We start from the raw sequence: 21128 nt of genomic DNA, 5'->3' as shown, positions 1-21128 counted from the left end.
CTCCTTAAATGTGAATCAGTCCATGGTTCAAGTAGAAAGTGAGACAAAATCCGAATCATTTGAACCAAATCAGTGGAGAAATGATTCAGTGATTCGAATAGTTTGAATCGACTCATTCAGTGAAACAAACAAACACGTATAATGATAACTTTCACAAACTGCGAAACTTTTCATGAAAGTGTAATCTATGAAATGTTATGAATGAATAATTGAATGCCAAAACTGAATAAATGAAAAACATAGAGATTTAGTTAGCATTAAATTTTGAGAGTAATTTACTTTCTGTTAATTATTCTAATCTTAAACAGGACAAAAGTGTCCAAAGACAGAAAAACCCTCCTGAATCAACTGAGATCCGTGTGACACACTATTATAAAGATGGTGTTTATTAAAGAGGAGAGTGAAGACATGAAGATTGAAGAAGCATTCAGAGTCAAACATGAAGAAACTGAGGAACAAACAGGTTGGGTTTTTTATTCTCAAAGCTGAACTGATTTTATCCTTGGAATGTCTAGCTCTACAGAAATGAATGATATTTGTGAGAATGTTTAAGAGTGTCGTAATTAAAGTAGTTTTTGGACAGACATGTTGAGATCACATGACCAGACAAATAATAAAATCCTGTTATTATGGTATTATGCTTTTAGGTTGTAACAGTAATACAGAATAAGCCTGAACATTTCTGTTCTGTAACATTAAACCCAATATCTGCTTCTAAAATTAAAAGCATTCACTTTAATCACTTAATTATGCAGCAGTATCTGTTGTGCCAATTTTCTGTTCCAATAAGTCAAGAGGCAGAAGGCTTTTAGTTATTTACTTCTTGCAAGAAATTTGGGCAATTAATTGAAATAGAATTTCATCTTATACTGCATACCTAAATGCTCATATACACGCAAAACTGTCAAAATGCTGCACTTGGTGATTAATATTGATTATTCACATAAACCCTCGTCAGTTATGTCTTAAGTGAACACATACAGCTGAGAATGAAAATACGTGTGTAACAGTATATTGGATCCATGCAGCTCTTAAAACGTCAACAGCTCACACTATTCCCTCTGCCATCTGTAATGATAACCAAACTACAAAAGACAAAAGCCTTTGTAGCTGTAATATTAAACAAATCAAGTTTAATTCTTACAGTGAAGACTATGCTGTTTTTATTTTACATTTAATTCTGTTAAATTTCTCTTCAGCTGTTAGTTAATAATTAGATAAATAAGATAATACGAAATTTTAAGTAGGCAGGGTTAGTTAACACACAAGTAACCTGTAACTGAACATCATATGATATGTTATCTAATTCTTAATATGATTTAAATCTAATAAAAACAAATTATTATGAAGTATGTAAAAACAAAAATCCATGTCTTTAATACGAAATGCTTCCACTGCAGGGGGAGATGAGAATAGGTTTTGAGATTACATTTAACTCCTCCTTTAATAGTTTAGTGTGTTTAAGATCTCAATGTTGCTGGGTTTGATGTTTGTGCTTTGAGCAATTAAAAATGGTGTTAATTTGGATTTGTCTTTTGTTGCATTAGACCTGATGACACTGAAAGAGGAGAGTCAAGAACTCAACGAAAAGGAAGATGATCTCCAGCTTGAGAAACATGATTTCATGGCTGGAGAAAAATCATATAGTTTCTCGCATACGGAAACAAAAGCACAAAAGACGACAATAAAAAGTAGTGTTTTTACCTGCCAACAGTGTGGAAAAACTTACAACAGAAAGGAAAACCTTAAAGTCCACATGAGAATTCACTCTGGAGAAAGACCTTTCATCTGTCAACAGTGTGGAAAGAGTTTCTTTCAAAAAGGAACCCTTACTATCCATATGAGAGTTCACACTGGAAATAGACCCTTTGTCTGTCAACAGTGTGGAAAGAGATTTATTGAAAGAGGATGCCTTAATGTTCATATGAGAATCCACTCTGGAGAAAGACCTTTCACCTGTCAACAGTGTGGAAAGAGTTTCCGTCAAAAATGCCAACTTCAATACCACATGAAATCTCACACTGGAGAGAAGCCTTACGTATGCTCTCAATGTGAAAGGAGTTTTGCACATAAACAATGCCTTAATGCCCACATGATGATTCACACTGGAGAAAAGCCTTACACCTGCAAACTATGTGGAAAGAGCTTCAATCATAAATCAAACCTTAACAAACACACAAACAGTCACAGTGGAGAAAAAAACTTTCATGTGTTCTCAATGTCCAAGGTGCTTTAAACAAAAATATTGCCTTGATGTCCACATGAAAACTCATGCTGATAGTAAGACATGCGAACATAACAGAAAACCGAACAGCTTCTTACCCAAACTGTAAATGAAAACAAGGATATAATCAAAGGAAAATTTGGAGCATAGATAACCTCCTAAACCTAAAAGGATGTGTGGAGGATTAGTCATTTTAGCCTTGCTACTAAAGAAATAAAATAAAAATAAAATGGAAACAGTCACATTATTTTTTTTTCTGGTTAATAGAAATTGTATTGGTTTTAATGGTAACTGTTATAGTGCCTGTTAATCTCTGCTGATAACTGGTCATTGTCTATTGGTGACCACTACATCCTAATGGAATATGTCCAAAAGACATTATAGGAAACCATTTATTAATTATTTTAATGCTTAAAAGTTGATGGTTTGTAATATTTTTAATGGTATTTGCAGTGGAAACAATTCGAATTTCTGTGATATATTTTTTTCTTTCAACAGAGAGGTTTGTGAAATTCACTTAGAGCAAACATTTAGGAGTCCTAAATTTAGGACTAACATGCCCATTATTTTTAAATCGCCTAATTTTTGCCTTCAGATGTTTTGCAGTGTGACGCAGAGTGAACAGTCACTTAAAAGATTTTACATGCTACTCAATGTTATCAGTTGTGAAAGAACTCACAAGCATTACAGTTACAACTCTATATACAAGCAAAACATGAGGGATCGTATCATGAAATTTTCAAAACTCTGTCTTTTGTCACATCCTTGTCTTTTATTTTTCATATTACCTGTGCATAATTTCGCTGTCTTCTGCAGCAGATCAGAATATTATTAAACACATAATCATTTACTTTATATCCTCCATGTTTACTTCTGTATGACGGTGTGCTGCGTAAGTGTAGCCAAATCTGTATACACCATATCTTCGCAGAATTGGGCTTCTTTTTCCACTGTTTGCTCTGGTTGTTTTCCAAATTTGTGGGTTGACCCAACCACTCTAACGTGAAATTTACCCCCTGAACATGGTTGGGCTAGTTTTGAGAAGCAGTTAGGTAGATTTTGGTGTAATAACCTGAAAACCCTGTTTGTATCATACGTTCACACGAGGGCCAGTTCAGAACCATGATCTGTTCACACTAAATCTGATATTGGTCACATTTAAAGCAAAAATGTTAACATTTACACTACAAACTCTGTTTAGTCTGTTTTTGAGAAGGTTTCAACTTTGGTGTTCAACATATTGTTTCAGAAATGCAAACAAAGACTGAAATTCTAAATTTGGTTTGTTTTGAGCCACAGGACACAGAGAACCCTTTGTTTTAGATGCATTTTGATTATTCAAAGTGATTGGAAACATCCTGAAAATTACTTTAGATACTTTCATTGTACTTCTGCTTTTTTTGCAGTAAAAAATGGCTCATCTTGACTTACCCCATTCTCCCCCTACTGTGTCATATTTTCTACTTGCATGTTCATCACCACCTCAAGGTCTTGTAGGATATATTATTTTGCGAATTTTTTGGGTTTTGTTTCTTATTATGCTGTTTAGAAAATGTTGGAACTTGGTTACTGTAATTCGTGACCAAATGTCAGTATTTGACGTCAAATGGATGTTGGAATTTGCTTACTTTACAACACAACCTAAAAACATCAAAACCGACATTAAATGTATAACTGACAAAGGATTTTGTTTGCACTACATTGTAACCAAAATTATACCAAATGTCTAGTGGCCTTGTGTGCCTGCTGGGACATGGAAATAGGATTCATGTATTAATGTAATTAATTTATGCATGACTTAAATGGGTGTATTACATAAATAGGAAATAGAGTACTTTCAGCACTCAATTAGACAGCAACTCTGAATACCTCTGACATGTTTTTTTTTTTTTTTTTTTTTGTATGTGTTTTCTTGATAGAAATATATATGGACATTTTCACTTTTTTGTTGATTTTTTTTTATTTTTATTGTGCAACAAAAGAACAACAAATACAAATGCAAAGACAGAATAAGAACAAAAGACAATGAGAGGTACACATATTAATCCAAAGATACTATATTAGCTTATTAGAATCACACCATTAAAAGAGTTTACATACACATTAAAATCTTTCCTAAAAACAAAAAAAGAAATTTTCTTTAAACATACACATTTATGAAAGCACAAGAAATAGCAATAATAATATTTTACAGATTTGCATATTATTTGTTTTTAATTGGAAAAGTCAACCCAGAACACAGTCTCACTTTTCGGATTGTAGACGCGGAAGTGTGTGAACAAGACTTTTATTTTGATCCGGTGATGTGACATCAAAAGGCTGCTCCTGCGCCTGTGTTTCAGCTGAAGAAATGTTTGCTTTTAATTACCTAAAATGTTTAAATCACGTTTACAATGCACTCAATATACTTTACAGTAAAGAAACAAATCTTTTCCATGTTCCGAGTTAATGATTCACTGCTTTGAATCACCGCAAGTTGATGATACCTGCTGCTCAAAATGGTGTAAATGCAAAGAGAAGATATTTAGTCAAAAGATAGCATTTTTTAAAAGTTGAATCTATTTAATGTAATACTAAACGTTATTGTACGCTAAATCATGTTTTTTCTTGTTGTTATTATAATTATTATTATTTATGCTTAATAAATATGGACCATGTGTTTGTAGTGATTCAAGGCCTCTAACATCACTCTGACTGACTCCCTTAGTGCACTGAGATGCACCCAGAGATTTAGTGTCTTTCTGTTAATTATTCTCATTTTAAACGGGACAGAGTGTCCAAACCCACAGAAAAACTCTTTGTGATCCATGTGGCACAGTTATAAAGATATAATTTATTAAAGTGGAGAATGAAGTTATGAAGATGATGAAACTTGAAAACTTTAAGATGCTGAGGAACAAACAGGTTGGTTTTCATTCTCAAAGCTAAAATATTTTGCCTGTACATTTTCTTAAATTTTTTCCCTCCTTTTCTTTTTTTTCTGCTTTTAAAATGCCATTCATACTCTCATTTTAGTCCTCTAAATTAAACCACATTTAAAGAGTCATGTCTCATTTCATTATTCAATGTAAATGGCCACTGTTAAAACTGAGTAAAATGTTTGCATATAAAATAAATAATGTGGAAGTTTTTTGAAAATGGTTCTTACTGTTTTACAGCTGCCACAACTAATTGTGAAAAGTTCAGATAAATGTGGTCCATCTTGCTTTGATGTAATGCTGACATTTACAAAATAAACTCAGTCACTTTCACCCGACTAGGGGCAAAGTCATATTCTCAGATGAAGCCTCTTTCTGATTGTTTGGGGCATCTGGAAAAAGGCTTGTCCGGAGAAGAAAAGGTGAGCGCTACCATCAGTCCTGTGTCATGCCAACAGTAAAGCATCCTGAGACCATTCATGTGTGGGGTTGCTTCACGAGTTCGCTCTTACATATAATAAACGGTGTAAAAGTTAAGCGTGATTGGCGTGCTGTCCGGGGGAGGGCGTCGAGCTCGGTAGTCATTCCCGAGCCCGGGGCACTCCCCCTGCCCAGGGAGAGGGGTCCGAGCTCGGCATTTGGCCCGAACCCAATAGCGCTCCCCCTAGCTGGAGGTGAAGAGAAAAATAAAAAGGGGGGGTGGGAGGAATGCTGAAATCAGAGATAATTGAAGGTAGGACTGCTTGGTTATTTAAAGGGACTGTAGTGATTGGATAGGGAGTGTGTGTTACGTGGAAGTAAGGGCGAGAGACGAGCGGATCCATGTGCGAGCTTTATTGTGATGAGAGACAGATGAATGAATAGAACAGACAGAATGACGGGGCAACACAGAACTCCAGACAGGTAAGGTAGACAGTGATGACGACCAATAACACACAACAGTCAATGAGGGGCGATCCGAGAGAGTAATCCGATAATCCGAGAGCGAAAGTCATAAACCAGGAGAGAACAGAACACAGGAAACTCGGGAGCTAGAACACTTAGGAATATAATTTAACAATCCGCACCCTTGCATGGAATAGTCCGGAGCTATATAGCCGCACTGATTGGCCACAGGTGAAAGATGTAATGAGTGTGGTGGAGTCTGGGAATTGCAGTCCAAGACAGAGAGTGACAGTGAGTGAGTGGAGATGAGGTGAAGGTGACATCTGGTGGGGAGGGGATCGCGCAGCACCGACCAGATCTGTGACATAGCCCCTCCCCAAGGAGCGGCTTCCAGACGCTCCAACAAAAACAGGAAGAAACAGTCCAGGGAAGCATTGGGGGAGGCCAGGAGACTGGAGCAGAAACAGTTGGTCGAAGGCCCTCCAGGGCAGAACAGACGGTCCAGAAACCCAACAGGGCGGAACGGACAGACCAAAAGCCCACCAGGGCGGAGCAGACGAACCAGGAGCCCACCAGGGCGGAGCAGACGAACCAGGAGCCCACCAGGGCGGAGCAGACTGACCTGGAGCCCACCATTGTGGAGCAAACGAACCAGGGGCCCACCGGGGCGAAACAGACGAACCAGAAGCCCACCAGGGCGGAGCAGACGAACCTGGAGCCCACCAGGGCGCGGCAGACGACATAGAAGCCCACCAGGACGGAGTAGTCGGCATGGGAGCCCACCAGGGCGGAACAGGCAACCGCATAACGGACAGGGACCTGGGGAGAACAGAGACAGAGGAGGTAGACAGAGTAGGGGAAAAAACAGAGAGTTCAAGGAGGAACACTGTCTCCATAGACATGACTAGGCCGACAGGGACTTCAGGGGTGGCCATCACAGCTGTGGCAAGGATGCCAGGGAGTCGAGGTGGTGTGAGCAGAGCAGAGCGTTCCGCAGAACACGCCACCTCCACCAGAGGCATGGGCGCAGCGGACGTGTGGATAGATGAGGCCTCTGCACTGCTATGTGCCGACCACACACTCGACATAGCAATTGTAACATGACTAGCCTCATGAACTACAGCTGTAACGTGACTTGACTCAGGAATGACAGCTGTACTATGACTTAACTCAGGAGTGACAGCTGGAACATGACTTGACTCAGGAGTGACAGCTGGAACGTGATTTGACTCAGGAGTGACAGCTGGAACATGACTTGATTCAGGAGTGACAGCTGGAACATGACTTGACTCAGGAGTGACAGCTGGAACATGACTTGATTCAGGAGTGACAGCTGGAACATGACTTGACTCAGGAGTGACAGCTGGAACATGACTTGACTCAGGAGTGACAGCTGTAGCGTGACTTGACTCAGGAGTGACAGCTGGAACATGACTTGACTCAGGAGTGACAGCTGGAACATGACTTGACTCAGGAGTGACAGCTGTAGCGTGACTTGACTCAGGATTAACAGCAGTAGCGTGACTTGACTCAGGAACGACAGCTGTAATGTGACTTGACTCAGGATCGACAGCAGTAGCGTGACTTGATTCAGGATTGACAGCTGGAACATGACTTGACTCAGGAGTGACAGCTGTAGCGTGACTTGACTCAGGAGTGACAGCTGTAGCGTGACTTGACTCAGGAGTGACAGCTGTAACGTGACTTGACTCAGGAGTGACAGCTGTAACGTGACTTGACTCAGGAGTGACAGCTGTAGCGTGACTTGACTCAGGAGTGACAGCTGTGGCGTGACTTGACTCAGGAGTGACAGCTGTAGCGTGACTTGACTCAGGAGTGACAGCTGTAGCGTGACTTGACTCAGGAACGACAGCTGTAATGTGACTTGACTCAGGATCGACAGCTGTAATGTGACTTGATTCAGGAACAACAGCTGTAGCGTGACTTGACTCAAGAGTAGCTGCTGGGAAGTGATGAAGTACAATCCTAGCTGTCCGTACAGTCATTAGAGGTAAGTCTCGTACGTGGGTCATCAGGTGAGCTGGCTGTGAGAGAACCGCCATCTTGTGAACCGGTTTAAGGATGACGGCCATCTTGCCAGTACTTGGCTCGAGAAAGACGGCTGTAGCTTGACTTGGGACAGGAGCGACAGTTCTGACCTGACTTGACACAGGAAACACAGCTGCAACTGGACTGGACTCAGGAAACACAGCTTTAACTTGACTTGCATTGAAAACTTGACTTAACACAGGAAACACGGCTGTAACTGGACTAGACTCAGAAAACACAGCTTTAACTTGACTTGCCTTGGAAGCTTGACTTGACACAGGAAACACAGCTTTAGCTGGACTGGACTCAGGAAACACAGCTTTAGCTGGACTGGACTCAGGAAATACAGCTTTAGCTGGACTGGACTCAGGAAACACAGCTTTAGCTGAACTGGACTCAGGAAACACAGCTTTAGCTGGACTGGACTCAGGAAACACAGCTTTAGCTGGACTGGACTCAGGAAACACAGCTTTAGCTGGACTGGACTCAGGAAACACAGCTTTAGCTGGACTGGACTCAGGAAACACAGCTTTAGCTGGACTGGACTCAGGAAACACAGCTTTAGCTGGACTGGACTCAGGAAACACAGCTTTAGCTGGACTGGACTCAGGAATGGCAGCTGTGATGTGGTGAAGCTCCGCTTTAGCCGGCATCTTGCGAGCGCACATCGGCTCGGCCTCCATCGTATGCGTGGGCTCAGCTGACGCCACCAAAACTTGGGCACGCTCTGACACGGCCGCCATTTCACGAGCGATCCAGGCGGTAAACAAGTTTGTGACATCGTGATCTGGTAAGACCGCTAGTCTGCGAGCGGGGCGCACGGTCGACATGACCTCATTATCGCCTTCCCACTCAGTGACCCCCACGGTGCTCTGCGAACCCACACACATTAAAGCAAAGTTCAAGTGAGTAGCTAAAGATGAGCGCGGACCCTCGCGTCTCAACCTCGCTCTTAGTGGTTCATTAACACCATCGATAAACAGCTTAATGATAATGCTGTCCGGGAGGGTAGAATAATTGGCAATAGCCAAAAACTCACGGATGTGTTGCTCGAGAAAACCTTGTCCTTGTCGGATTCTACGGAGGATTCTGACAGTGTCCATATCAAAGGCATGATGTCCCGAAATAAAGCTGCTGGATCCTGTTGAGGCGGATTGTTCTGTTACGTGGAAGTAAGGGCGAGAGACGAGCGGATCCATGTGCGAGCTTTATTGTGATGAGAGACAGATGAATGAATAGAACAGACAGAATGACGGGGCAACACAGAACTCCAGACAGGTAAGGTAGACAGTGATGACGACCAATAACACACAACAGTCAATGAGGGGCGATCCGAGAGAGTAATCCGATAATCCGAGAGCGAAAGTCATAAACCAGGAGAGAACAGAACACAGGAAACTCGGGAGCTAGAACACTTAGGAATATAATTTAACAATCCGCACCCTTGCATGGAATAGTCCGGAGCTATATAGCCGCACTGATTGGCCACAGGTGAAAGATGTAATGAGTGTGGTGGAGTCTGGGAATTGCAGTCCAAGACAGAGAGTGACAGTGAGTGAGTGGAGATGAGGTGAAGGTGACATCTGGTGGGGAGGGGATCGCGCAGCACCGACCAGATCTGTGACAGTGTGATTGCTGATGGTGAATTGGCTGTGTTAATTATCTGCGCGAGCTCCTCCTGAAATTTGTTGATAAAACATCACTTCTCATCCAAGGGAGTGGGCTCACTCACAATTTTGCCCCAAAACACAGCCATGAATAAAGAATGGTACCAAAACACCCTCCAACAGCAATTTCTTCCAACAATTCAACAACAGTTTGGTGAAGAACAAGGGATTTTCCAGCACGATGGAGCACCGTGCCATAAGGCAAAAGTGATAACTAAGTGGCGCAGGGACCAAAACATTGAAATTTGCCTGGAAACTCCCCAGTTCTTAATCCCATTGAGAACTTGTGGTCAATCCTCAAGAGGCTGGTGGACAAACAAAAACCCACTAATTCTGACAAACTCCAAGAAGTGATTATGAAAGAATGGGTTGCTATCAGTCAGGATTTGGCCCAGAAGTTGATTGAGAGCATGCCCAGTTGAATTGCAGAGGTCCTAAAAAAGAAGGGCCAACACTGCAAATACTGAGTCTTTGCATACATGTCACGTAAATGTTGATAAAAGAATTTGAAACGTATGAAGTGCTTGTAATTATATTTCAGTACATCACAGAAACAACTGAAACAAAGATCTAAAAGCAGTTGAGCAGCAAACTTTGTAAAAACTAATATTTGTGTCATTCTCAAAACTTTTAGCCACGACTGTAGATATCTTATGATGTAGAATAAGCAATCAATTATCATCGGCAGGCATCACATCTAGTGAGTTCAGAAACTCCAGCACGGTCCTATAACATCTTTACTGAGCAGCAGAAATTGACATTGAGAAGGGCAGGGTAGATTTGTGCTTTAGAAGATTTCAGATTTCAGGCGACCCTACCCTTAAGATTTATAGTTGTCAATCACTGTTTGGACCTACTATAAATCTTATTTCTAATATATAAAGTTGATCTATTTGTTAAAAAAGTAAACATATGAACATAGAAACTAATGAAGAGCATATAGTTCCTTAAAATTACGACAGTTCACTGGTTTACAAAGCATTATAAACCCACAGAACTGAAGCTAAATGGTCCTGACTTGATTCTTGATTTGACTTGTAATGATGTTCAGCACCACAGACAGCAGCCGATCCAGAGCTCAGAGCAGCAGTGGATGTGACGACTACCAAAGCAACAACAGGCATCCATACATTACAGTCATGACTTTATTGTTGGTTTACTTCTGCATTTTCAACATCTTAATATGGGGAAATAATAAATAATCAAACTTTGCTACAAATAGTCTTTCATCATTGTATTAAATTATCTAGAAAGTGTCAGCAATATCTAATATGTGTTAACTAACAAGGATTCCAGGTAATTCTGACATGTCTTAAATGTGCGTTCCTGTAGTAATTCTTTATGACATCCCTAAATAAATAAAAACATATATAACACTAAATGTTGTCCAGTTGTCGGGTGTTCACAGGAAACTGTTGTATGGGGTTTCAGATGCACCATATGTCTCATTTGTTTAGTTTTATGCTTTACATAATACACATACTTTTTCAAGTATTGCAATACATTTAAATTTGTATGACACTCAAAACTAATATTTTTCTTTTAAAACATGTCCTTGTTTGCTGTTGGAATAAAACAGAACATTGAGGTTGTTGATGTACAGTATTTCCAGGAATTTGCCCAGATCAGCAACTCTAATACAATCAGCATAATAACAATCATTATCACAGAGATCAAGGAAAGTCTCACTTTCTGTCACGTATTGGTCGTCATGTCATCATTAACTCTTGCACCACACTTCTGGACTTTATTCCCCACAAGCCACTGCACTAATCACTGCATTCACCTGCTCCTTGTTTCTCACTGCACTGATTACCGCTCACAGCTGCACCTCATCACACTGACTGCATTTAAGCTTCTCACACACACAGCCACCTTGCGAAGTCTTATTGTTCCAGACTTCGCCTCTGTCACACGGAGGGTCAGAGACATACGGATCCATTTGCAGCATTTAATGAGAATAAACAAACACCAAACAAACACTAAGAGGCAGGCAGAAAGAGTAGTCAAACACAGGCAGAAGGTCGGGGCTGGCAGAGAGAATCAAAACACGGGGAGGAGTCCAGGAATCAAACACAGAGAAAACAAACACGGAAAGAAAACGCTCGGAAATACTGACCAGATGGAACAATAAGACTTCGCAAGGTGGCTGTGTGTGTGAGAAGCTTAAATGCAGTCAGTGTGATGAGGTGCAGCTGTGAGCGGTAATCAGTGCAGTGAGAAACAAGGAGCAGGTGAATGCAGTGATTAGTGCAGTGGCTTGTGGGGAATGAAGTCCAGAAGTGTGGTGCAAGAGTTAATGATGACATGACGACCAATACGTGACAGAGCCCCCCCCCCCCCCCCCAAGGAGCGGCTTCCAGAAGCTCTAACCACCTAATACAACCTGGAGGGTGGTGGAGCGGAGGCGGAACAGGGGGAGGGATGGAGGGAGGCCAGGTCCATGTAGGGGTACAGGAACTATGAACTTAGGTGGAGCCGACGGAGGGAGAAGCCATGGCGGAGGAAGGGTAGGCTCCTGCATGGGGGTGACCGACGGAGGTGGAGCCGGTGGAGCCCGAGGGAGAACCGGAGAGTCGACGGTCCTAGGTGACACCGAGGATCCGGAGGGCCAAGGCGGAACCCAAGGCTCTGGCGACCCCGGCGGAGATGGAGGTCCGGAGGCACTCAGCGGAGCCGGAGTGACAGAGGATCGTGGGGCGACGACTGACCGGGGCGGAGCCGGAGAGACGATGGAGCCCGGAGGAGCTGGTGGGCCGACTGCCGACAACGGAGACGAGGGAGCACAGAGCCGGGGTGGAGCCGCAGGGTCGGAGGGCCGAGATGGAGTTCAGGACTCTGAGACTGGAGGTGATGGTGAGGGATGCATCAGGCTGGACACCGATGGAGACTGGCAGTCCCACGGCAAGTCCTCTGCACCGAAGGTGGGATGTGGGTGAGCAGAGGGACTGTCAGGAGACAGAGGTGGCGGGACTGGAGCAGCAGGGAGGGTGGGTGGGTCCATGCATGGCCTCCGTGACCAGAACCGGGCAGACAGGAATCTCAGGACGACTGGATGGAACCAGCGGAGGCTCTGGAAGGCCGAGCGTGACCAGCGGAGACTCTGGAAGGCCGGATGTATGTAACAAAGCTCATTATAACTTATCAACACTGGACTCAAATTGCCCAAAGATATAAGAATAGAAATAAAGACAGAAGAGGAAGGAGACATCTTCTTCATAGATCATTAGTCATTAAGTCTGATGTGTGAGCAATCTAAAAGAGGTGGTCGTAAAGTAAGCACAGGTGTTATTAAAATAAATTAAGCTGACACATTTAAGTAAAGCAGAGGGATTAATCAAGATGTCACAATGGGCCTTTGACCATAGTTTTTAATCAACATCAAAAAGTAACAATTGCATAACAATGTTTGATATTTGAATGAACAGTGGTTCAATTAGGGCCTTGAAAAATAAAAAGAGGAAGCAACCAGATAATAATAAAGTGCAACTTTACACTGTAATTATGTATGTGACAGATTTCACTGCCTGTAAAATTGAGCCTATGTTGACCAGTCATTGGCATGTTTACTCATTTGGCTCTTAGTAGAATAAAGTGCCTTAATAGTAATTAATAAAGTGCAGAATATCTCGTTAACTATGTGCCAGTCGGTTCTCTGCAATCACACTTCCCTATACAACCTCCACTAAGTGAATAAATGTCAATCAAAAATATTTTAAATACACAAATATTATCAAATATCAATGAATGAATTTTATTTCACTATTTACAGTGTATCTGCAGAATTTTTAAATATCAATTTAAGGCAATTTATGACCCTTTTTTAAGAGCTGCACAAGTAAAATGAACAGTATGAGTGTGGTTGGACGATGTACGGTAACATATTAAGCCATAAAATTACATGATTTACAATTCAGATACAGTTTTTCACAAAAGCAAAAAATCTTATACAATGGCATTTCAGCCTTTATACCATTAAAAGGGATAAATCAAGCATATAATGCATTATATTTATTAATAATTGTTAAGATTTTTAGAAAGCACATTAACTTTTCACATTTACAACTCTATGTGTTTACTGCATAAAAACATTGGACGATATTTACAATAATCTGACTAAAAACAGCTGAAAATTTGGACGTGCAAATTCATTCTCAATCACGAGGGGGCGCTCTAGTAGCGCTGAAATACTACGGTTTCCCTAGTAACGGTGCACACAAATGAAATCAGCATTAACGCTGTTTTATCAGTCAAGAAATGAAAATGCCAACGACACTTTTCTGAGGACAGTCAGTACCCTTCAGATACATTCATATAAAAGACATCCGTGCAGCATTTTAACTTTAAAACGTGAAGCATGTTTATTCAATGACATCATTGCCTTTTAGTTTTATCCAGCCCTATCGCGATTCTCGTCTTTCTGTACCCAAATGTAAGACCTCTTAAAATTATAATTAAGCCTCTTTTGATATGGAAAGCTGCTCGCTACGTCCGCGCATCCTGGCTTGGTGGCTATTTGATTCCATATGCGATTTGAACGGAAGCGAGCTCGCCTAACGTTACATATCTTCTCCAGGACCACATGTGCTACAAATGGGCACTGGAGCTGGGCCGTCCACTTTTTATTTTGTGGCCTGTACTTTTCCCACAACAGGAGGGGAAAGTACCCAAGGGCCTTCAGTTTCTCCACCAACAGCTTCCAACACTCAGTAAGGGAGAAAGACAGAGCGGTTGCGACAGTATAACAAAAAATGTCCTGAACTGTGGTCCTGTTGATCAAGCAATGCTGATTTTTTTAGCCCTCTATTAACAAGGGCCTAAATAATGACTTGGATACCAAGTGAATGCAATTAATTTCACTGGCATGTTTTAAAAACATTAAATGTATGATGCTAGAAAACAAGTTTGTTATGGATATATATTTTAAAGTGCATATTGCAGGATAGAGACCCCCATGAGTCACTGCATAGATAAATAATGTAGGAACTAGATTGTACTTTAAAGTACGATATGATGGCTTTTCCTTAACAGGACGTACTACTCAGCCACCTTTGTTGAACCTTGGGTAGCGAACCGCATAACACACCTCACCATCACTGGTTCGAGCATCGTCTCTGCTGCCATTGTGGCTGAAATGCAGGGCTGCCAAGAGAAGTCTGTAGAAAAAGTATCATTTGTACCCATTACAAGTTGTATGAATAAACCCAGTAAGACTATTCAAAACCAATTTATTGATAAAAAAAAAAGATGTCTTGTATACAGAGTTAAGGCAATGTTCCCCCCTCTCTATTTAATATCTAATTTCTAGTCCCCATTAATAGGGTACACAAAGATAATACAGTTCTGCAATAAACTATTGTCATGAAGGTTATAATGCTTTTTTTCAAGCTGTTTCCAGTGGTGATGATTCAACTTTTATCATTTTTGAGAGCGGTATGTGATGCTGTTGTTCTAACATTAACAATCTTTGCGCAGCTTTACTTACTGCGCAATTCAAGAAAGTAAGGCTGCTGTGTTAGATTGCATTATTTTCAGAAAGTACTTAGTTTTTTCACCATCACATAACTGTACTTCCCAAGGAAGGAGAGCCCAGTGTGCTTTGGTGCAAAGTGCAGGATGAGGGAGTGAAATGCTTCCAGTGAAAAGGTCTGATGCTGTGGAGACAACTGCTGAACATCCTTTACCAGCGCAGGTCTAGTAGTTACACTCTCCAGTTTAACTGCTACATTTGATCCTGCATTAACACACATTCTGTTCTTAAGATGAGGCCTGACTGTATGATCAAAATGAGGTGGGATTTGTATCACATCTTGTTCATTTTCAGCCACATAATGAACACAATACTTGTATCTAGTTCCAGCCACTCCTTGTTCCTTGTTTCCCCCTCGAGGTGGATATGCACAGCAGGGAAACACTGGAGTGTCATGTCTGTGGGTGTAAGCAGCAGTCCAGTAGAGGTGGTTAATAACCCACTTGGCAACCTAAAACATGGAACACAACAGAAAAAAAAAATATTTGATTTTAGTTGTTAATATAGTCAGCAGCAAGATTTTTTGTGTGTTCATAGGGATGTCTTTACCTGCCGATTTCTGTCTTTGATGAGGGCTGACACCTGCATATGTTGTTTAGTCAGAAACCTCATGCTGCGCTTTAGACCCTCTAACTCACACCAAGAGCTACTTGGGACCTCAGAGCTCTGTAAAAAATCATTTGGTCATTTCACTGTCTGGCATTACAGTATGTGTGTGTGTGTGTGTGTGTGTGTGTGTGTGTGTGTGCGTGTGTGTGTGTGTGTGTGTGTGCAATTACTCATTTAAAATACATTTCTGTTCACAAAAATCCAAATGTTTAAATACATATATACACATTTATTCAACTTATTTTTTCGCAATTAACTCAAGCAGGTTAAGCAATCTTTCCTCCCTTTGATTTGCTTCCCGGCGCCACCTTTCTTCTCTTTCTCGGTCCTCAGCTTGCCGTCTCTCCTCCCGCTCTTGTCTCTCTCTTTCTCGTCTCTCCTCCTTCTCCTCCTTTTCTCTCCATCTCTTCTCCTCCCTTTCCACTGCTTCATGCTCTCTCGCAGATTCCCTCTCCTCCATCTCCTTGATTACGTCCTCTAAAGATTTGCAGGTTCTTTTCAACATCCGGGCTAGATGAGCCAATAAGGGCAGGTGGAGTGATGGAGGGTCTGCCCCCAATTGCCTCATCCATGGCACTGTACCATTTCCAAGATGCTGTTGTGGGCTCTCCATCCTCAGTGCTCACACCTGTTGCCGGACATTTGAGATCCTACAAAATTGCACAAACAAAAGCAGTCATTTTAACAGCACAATGTTTTGTATTAGAAACAACATGATCTTACTTTATATTTTTTTCAAGTTTTCCCTTTTTTTTTTTTTTACAAAGGCCGTTGCCACCTGGTCTTGCAGGCCCTGCTCCATGACAAAAGCTCTGCACACAAATCAAGTATCAGAAAAGTGTTGTTTTGTGTATATGCTGTTTTTTATTGGTTTCTGCAGTATACTCACTCAAAGCCTTTGATGGCTGCATTCCGTTTTCCGGTGAAGAGGGCCTCATTTGCCACTCTCCACCGCATAAGCACCTGTGTGTGCTCATCTGTCCCTGTAAGATACAAACAAGATTGTTACAAGTTCTGTGACTTATGTTTTCAACACTACACACAGGAAAAAAGTCCTTTGGTGTTTTTTTTTGGGTTGGTTGAGGTGCTATATTGCACTAAAATGGTTCTCCTATGATTACAATCCAGTGAACCACTTGCACATTTAAATGTTTAGGCAGTTGCTGAAGTGTTTTATCCAATAACTTTTGCTACTCTATTTAATAATAGTACTAATAGACAAATACATTTGATAGCATATTGATAACTTAAAATGTATTTACATCACAGCAATATTTATATTGGCAGTGCTGACAACAGTGAATTCTACTACATAGGTAACGTTAATAGCACACACACTTCACTAAAGTCTGTTTTAAGTTGTGATGTTCTCTTAAGCGAATTTGTTGTTTCTGTCAGATATTAGATAAACCTTTAGTAAATGTTTTTAACTGTGCATATGATTTAGAACATATACCCCCGGTTTCACAGACAAGGCTTAAGCCTAGTCCTAGACTAAAATGTAAGTCTGAGCTGTTTCAACTGAAACAAAATTGCACTGATTGATCTTAAAATATATCAGTGCCTTTGTTTTGTCTCAAGATACACCCCAGTAATGTTTTTTTCTAAGCATGTTTATAAAAATGACTTAAATGTCCTAATTGAACTATGGCCTAATCCTGGTTTAGTCTAAGCCCTGTCTGTGAAACCGGGCCATAAAGTGCTAAAGTCACAAGCCATTTCAATTAACGTACGTAAATTTCCTAGTTACAACTGCACATTAATGAGCTTGCAATCATGATTTTAGAAGTGGGAATAATTAAATTTACAATGGCAGCAATCCACTTTGTAGACGCATATGTGCTTACTGGAGCTCCCCAGTAAGCACATTTTTACAACATGATGCACGTTTTTATAAAAATGTAATTTTAACACAGGAAACCCTGTTTCTGATTAATACTCAAATTTGAAAACATCCTCCTGACTCTTTGGCCGTTCGCGGCAAACTAGACGCAATCCTCTCTTCTTCTTGGTACATGTATCCTCTCCCATGGCATTATGGGATAGAAAAGTATCCCTCGATCGGCACTTCGGAGTCTGGGCGGGACGCAGTAGGTCATCCGGGAACTCTCACCTACTCTTTTATGAATACTGTGGGTTTCGGACATACTACTCTTCTCATGTACCTATTTCGCCTAATATATAGTAGGTAAGTAGGCATATTCGAGCGATACTTAAGTATACGTACGCCTAAATCTCGCGAGAAATAGTGATCCATTCAGGTAAATCTCGCCTACGCTTTTGAGATTTCATGCATACTTTTCCTTCGCCTACTGCTTTTTGCCTATTAAATAGTATGGAAGTATGCGATTTCGAATACAGCCACAAACCTGTCTTCAGCTGAAACACAGAGGCGGGAGCGTGGCGCGGCTTTGTGATGTCAGCTGTCCCCCCCACCCACTTTAAAAAGTAAAGGCAAATAGGCGGACCGGTTAGTGCTCAGTTTGTGCTGATTTGTGCAGGTAAAATTATCGTTTGTGCTGCTTTGGTTTCTGAGATATTAAACTTTATTTTAAAGGTCATTCAAAGGTCACCTTCCCCCCAGACAGCACCAAAATGGACCAAAGTGGTCTACTTTTTTAGTGCTTCGTTTGTGCTAATTTGTGCAGGTAAAATTATCGTTTGTGCTGCTTTGGTTTCTGAGATATTAAAAGTTATTTACAGCCTACACCATAATAATACTGCTGTTTGTGGTTAACCAGCTATGGTTATAAACACAGCTATAGAACTCAGTTATTTAAAGATCCACTTTTCTTGTGCTTGCTGTGGTATTATGTTGTATGAATGTTTTATATGTTTCAGAACATAAACTGGTTCATTGTGGATATTTCTGATTATACCAGAGCCTAAACAAACAAAAGATGGACAAAAAAATAGTTTTGCTCCTCTTAAAACTGACATCACAGATGTATTGATTGAAGTGAACCTACATTGTTTTTTCAGTCAGTTTGTATGATATTGCTTTTAATTATACAAGTTTATTATTATTACTGTCCAGCAGCCTCGCTACTGTCAGTGTGCCCCAGGGCTGGCAGCCCCAAAAGATTCCACTGCATTGAGCCACTCAGTACAAGGAGAGAGGTAGGAGGTCCTCTTCCTTTTTTTGGGTGGAACAGCTTGGCCCTTCCAGTTCTCAACAGCATCTTCATTACATGCAGTAACATTTGCATCAGATCCCACAAATCGGTGAGCATCCTTATTTTTGTCGTCTGCACTGTGAGCATCATGGATCCTAGATTAGTATCTGTGATAGTATCTTGTTTTTTCCTGTGCAGAACAAAGCCGCATATTTCCTTCGATGAAGGAAAGATGACGAGCAATGAAGCGGTCAGCTCGGATAGACAAGTTTTCATGTTTGAAAAGGCCATGTTTTATGTTTTTGAACTCCGCTTCAACAGTGGCTGAGCTTGCTGTGATGCTGTTACTTTTGAAGAGAGGGACCATTATTCCTGTCCAGAGTGGCAAGTAACTTGCTAGTCTTAAAATATGTGGAATAATCTCAGGAAGGAAGTGAACATTATCTCTATCCCCGTCAGCTGAAGCAAGTGACCTGCTTTCTTCACATATTTCTGTTACCCACTGTCGTATGTCCTTCTGGATCTCATCAACTGATTCCACTTTGTCACGTTCCTCTGTCTCCTCATCTGGAACGATGATGGAGTCATCAGCAATTTGTGCTTTCAGATACTTTTTGTACGTTTTTGCAAGAGGGGCTCCAGAGCAGTCATCGCCTTCTGCTTCACTGAGGGCCACAACCATGATAGCATGTAAGAGCTCTTTTGCATGGTCCAAGCACTGTGACTGAAGAAGTTTTGATAGTGACCTCACAAAGAAATCTTTAACACGGTGTGTCTTCTTCTTCAGGCAGTCCCACTGGCATATCATCTTGATGCAGTGTGCAACATCAACCCTGATAAAACAAGGGGGGGAGTTTAGCAGACCGGGTTCCAAGAAGGACATGAAAGGATTCATTAATGTAGGACTTCAGATCAGGATGAGGAGTAAAAGCCTTGACCAGAGCGCCAAGAATAGCTAGAGAAAAATCACTCACTGCTTCTTTTGGCACAGGTGCACCTGACCAGTTTACAATGGCATTAATTAAGTTGAAAGAACGTTTGAGAGTTGAAAGAACATCCTATCTTTTAAAAAATGTCCCTCTAATGTCGAAAAAACTGGACATTTTTTATGTTCCCATAACCAACACTTTATATTTGGAGAATGTTAGCTGGGAAAAAAAGCATAACATCATCAGCTCTAAGACAGGATGAAACTATGAAGCAGTCAAATCCATAATGACCTGTTTGAATCAACACAGTGCTCAGCAAACAGTAGTACAAATTGTAAAATTACAAACTGTCTAGAGTGGAATTCTGTACATCTGGTGGAATATCAGTACATTATGCAACTATGCAACACCTAAGCATATTACCTGATGTGGCCAGTGAGTTGTGCACAGGAGAAATCAAACAAAATAATATTTCAATAACACCATATAATTAAAATGTTTAATTGATTTCAATATGGCATTACTGCTATTTCAACAAAAAATAAACTATCCACTTATGTCTTGTTTTACTCTAACATACAACAATACCTTGCACAACAAATTCAAACAGTGCCTCCATTCTCTTAAGACAGGCCGATACAGCCTCAGTTACCTCACACCTGGGCAGAAGCACCTCATTGGTCCATGTTTTGATTCCAGGGCGGGATATAAATAACACCCCCCTGGAGCCAAGGGCCTGAAACCTTTCCAGCTTCCAACAAGAGTAAAACAAAATATGCATTATTTCCGAACATTTATGCTCTACGACATTTCAGAGTTAGGTAAAGCAAGTTTTTTGTATACTATCATTATGACATACTGCTGCTTGCATATGTATTAAGGCCATACACAGTAACATTTGCTAAATAGCCATTTCGCTAAAGAATTTCAGCAAGTCAGCAAGTAGAAGTTTTCACAGTGATTATTCATTGAGAAGATTTTTACTTAATTATAATAAGCTACGGTCAAATAAGTGTAAACCTAGAACTAAAAATACAGGTGTTTCATTACTTATGCATGCAAGCCAAAAGGTAAAAGTAAATGCAGTCTATAACATACCAACAAAGAAGCTTCATCCATTAGGTGCGATGACGTTTTGTTCTTTTTCTGGGCCTGGGCCCATGCTTTTGATTTACAATCAAATAAAAAAAATAAAAAATTA

General features: G+C 40.9%; 1 protein-coding gene across 1 annotated transcript; it reads left to right on the top strand.

The window, feature by feature from the left end:
• Positions 1-314: 314 nt before the first annotated feature.
• Positions 315-3654, top strand: LOC141326252 (uncharacterized). The gene is made up of 2 exons (XM_073834979.1): positions 315-463; positions 1548-3654. Exons 1-2 carry the CDS (start codon positions 379-381, stop codon positions 2234-2236), a joined length of 774 nt encoding a protein of 257 aa, XP_073691080.1. The 5' UTR covers positions 315-378; the 3' UTR covers positions 2237-3654.
• Positions 3655-21128: the final 17474 nt, after the last annotated feature.

This window comes from Garra rufa, chromosome 1, assembly GCF_049309525.1.
Source record: "Garra rufa chromosome 1, GarRuf1.0, whole genome shotgun sequence".
NCBI classification, from domain to species: Eukaryota; Metazoa; Chordata; class Actinopteri; order Cypriniformes; family Cyprinidae; genus Garra; species Garra rufa.
The sequence above is the reverse complement of the archived record's forward strand: the minus strand, read 5'-3'. Positions and strand labels throughout refer to the sequence as shown.

Bases quoted from the DNA above. Each gene is read 5' to 3' on its own strand.
- LOC141326252 (XM_073834979.1), top strand. From the start codon at position 379: ATGGTGTTTATTAAAGAGGAGAGTGAAGACATGAAGATTGAAGAAGCA. The intron at 464-1,547 runs GTTGGGTTTTTT...TTGTTGCATTAG, and splicing joins AGAAACTGAGGAACAAACAG to ACCTGATGACACTGAAAGAG.